This window comes from Leishmania mexicana, chromosome 8, assembly GCF_000234665.1.
Source record: "Leishmania mexicana MHOM/GT/2001/U1103 complete genome, chromosome 8".
Classification (NCBI taxonomy): Eukaryota; Euglenozoa; class Kinetoplastea; order Trypanosomatida; family Trypanosomatidae; genus Leishmania; species Leishmania mexicana.
In genome coordinates, this window is record NC_018312.1 from 1,465,123 (window position 1) to 1,467,101 (window position 1,979).

Sequence of the window (1,979 nt, forward strand, 5' to 3'; positions counted from 1 at the left end):
GTGGTGTGTGTGTGCGAGCGCGTGTGTGTCTGGGCGGAGGGGCGTGTGCACGGATGCAGGGCCCCCTCGCGTGCTGCGACTGGCACCGGCGCCTTCGTCGGCGCATCGCGCGCACACGGTGTGGCTGCGTCTCACACCCCCTGCTCGCTGGTGACGTCTGTCTGTGGTGCGGTGCGGTGTCTGTGCGTGTTGGGCCCGTCTGCGCAGCCGCCGTGCCCCTGCCTGCTGTGTGCCGCGACAGGGGCTGTGTGCTTGTGTGCTGGCGTCTCCCCCGGCGCTGCTGTGGTCGGTGTGTGTTCTGCTGTGCGGGCCGGTGCTCGGGTGCGACGGTGCGTGGTGGCGGTGCTGCATGCCGCCCGCCCGCACGCCGTGGCGGCCCGGCTCGCCTGCGCACGGGTCTCCATCGTGGCCGCGCAGGCGCTCGTTTGGCGACGCGGAAGCGAGAAGGACGCAGCCGGAGGCACCGGACGGTGTGCTGTGCGCCTGCGTGTCGTTGCACTCTCTCCCCCTCGTCCTCGCCGTGCGGCGCGCGGCACATGCGCCGGCCTCCTCTCCTGCTGCTTTTTGTCTGTGCGCATGCCAGCCAGCGGCGCATCCGCCGCCGCTGCGCACGCCTGGCAGTCTCCGCTGCCTGTGACCTCCCCCTGCCTCCCACTCTCTGTGTCTCTGTCCCCTCCTCTCTCTCGTCGCCCCTGTCCGTCTGCGCCCTCTCACAACACACGCGCACCACCCACCGCACACCGACAACGCGCGCATGAACGTCGACGCAACGCACATGTGCATGTGCTGTCAAGGCTCTCCCTCGCTGTCTCCGGCCTGCACCCCCGCGCCCTCCTCGCCCGCTCTGTTGCGCCATCTCGACCCCCAGACCCTGCGCCTCGCCCTTTGTGCTGTGTGCCTCCGCCTCGCCTCTCTCAGCTCTGCGTTGTGCGGTCTCGAAAATGGCGGTGAACCTCGGCGTCATCGTCTACGTGGTGCTCCAGCTCATCGCGTTCGTGTGCGTGATGATCGGCACGGGGGTGGACATGTTTTACATTAAACCGGAGAGCAGCGGAGGCCGCAGAGTGTGCATCACGTTGTGGGGTGGAAAGATCGATTGCCGAAAGGCCCAGATAACAAACACTGGGAACAAACTGTGGGCGCTGTGCCCGCGCATCCGGGACAACTTCCGGGTTGCTCAGGCGTTCGCTATCATCTCCATCTTCGTGTACGGCGCGTCACTGCTCTTCGGCTGCCTTTTGCTGTACTGCTGCACTGGCTTCCGCTGGCTCTGCCTGGCGCTGAACATCGTGGGCGCGGTCACAGCTTGCGTTGTCTGGGCGCTCATGGTGGTGACCTACCGACTAAAAGTGCAAAGGTGTGATGTGCTGAGCGGAGATTTTGTATTCGGCACGGGCTTTGGTCTCTACGTGTTCGCGTGGGTGCTGGATATCCTCAATATCATCTCCCTGATGCTCCCGTGGCAACTCGGGCAATCCGGTGAGGAAGCGGAAGAGCATGCCGCGGTGACAAAGGCAGCGGAGCAGTAGGAGGGAGAGTGCGGCAGGAATGCACGGTGGAGCTTGACATCCGCGCGGCAGCTCCACCGAGGCGTCGCCGTGGAGTGGCCGGGTGAGCTGATCCCGACGGGACAGACGGAGGGCGCGGAGGCTGCGGACGGTGGCCTCGGCCTTTCGCCGGCACCCTCTCTCTCGCCGCCGCCTGGTGCGTGCGTGCGCGGCGCGGGTGACGCGTTGGCGATGTGGTGCAGCGGCGCACGCGCACCCTGCACGCACGTCCCGAGGAGCCCCTCTCGCCTTCTGCGCTGCGGCGTCGGCCTCCCCGTTTGCATGGTGCTGCTCGGCTGTCGGTGCGTGCGGGCTCCCTGTCGAGTGTCGATGTGGCTTCGCTGTCGAGTGCGCGTGCTGGCGTGATGACGGTTTCTGCGTGGCCGTCCTCGTCCTCTCCTGCGCGTGTCCTCTGCGCCGTGCCCGCCGCTC

General features: G+C 67.2%; 1 protein-coding gene across 1 annotated transcript; it reads left to right on the top strand.

Moving 5' to 3' along the window:
• Positions 1–941: 941 nt before the first annotated feature.
• LMXM_08_0740 (putative amastin-like protein) lies at positions 942–1,529 on the top strand (the record flags this gene model as incomplete). The annotated part of the gene is made up of 1 exon (XM_003872584.1): positions 942–1,529. The coding sequence occupies one exon, from the start codon at positions 942–944 to the stop codon at positions 1,527–1,529; it is 588 nt and encodes a 195-aa protein (XP_003872633.1).
• Positions 1,530–1,979: the final 450 nt, after the last annotated feature.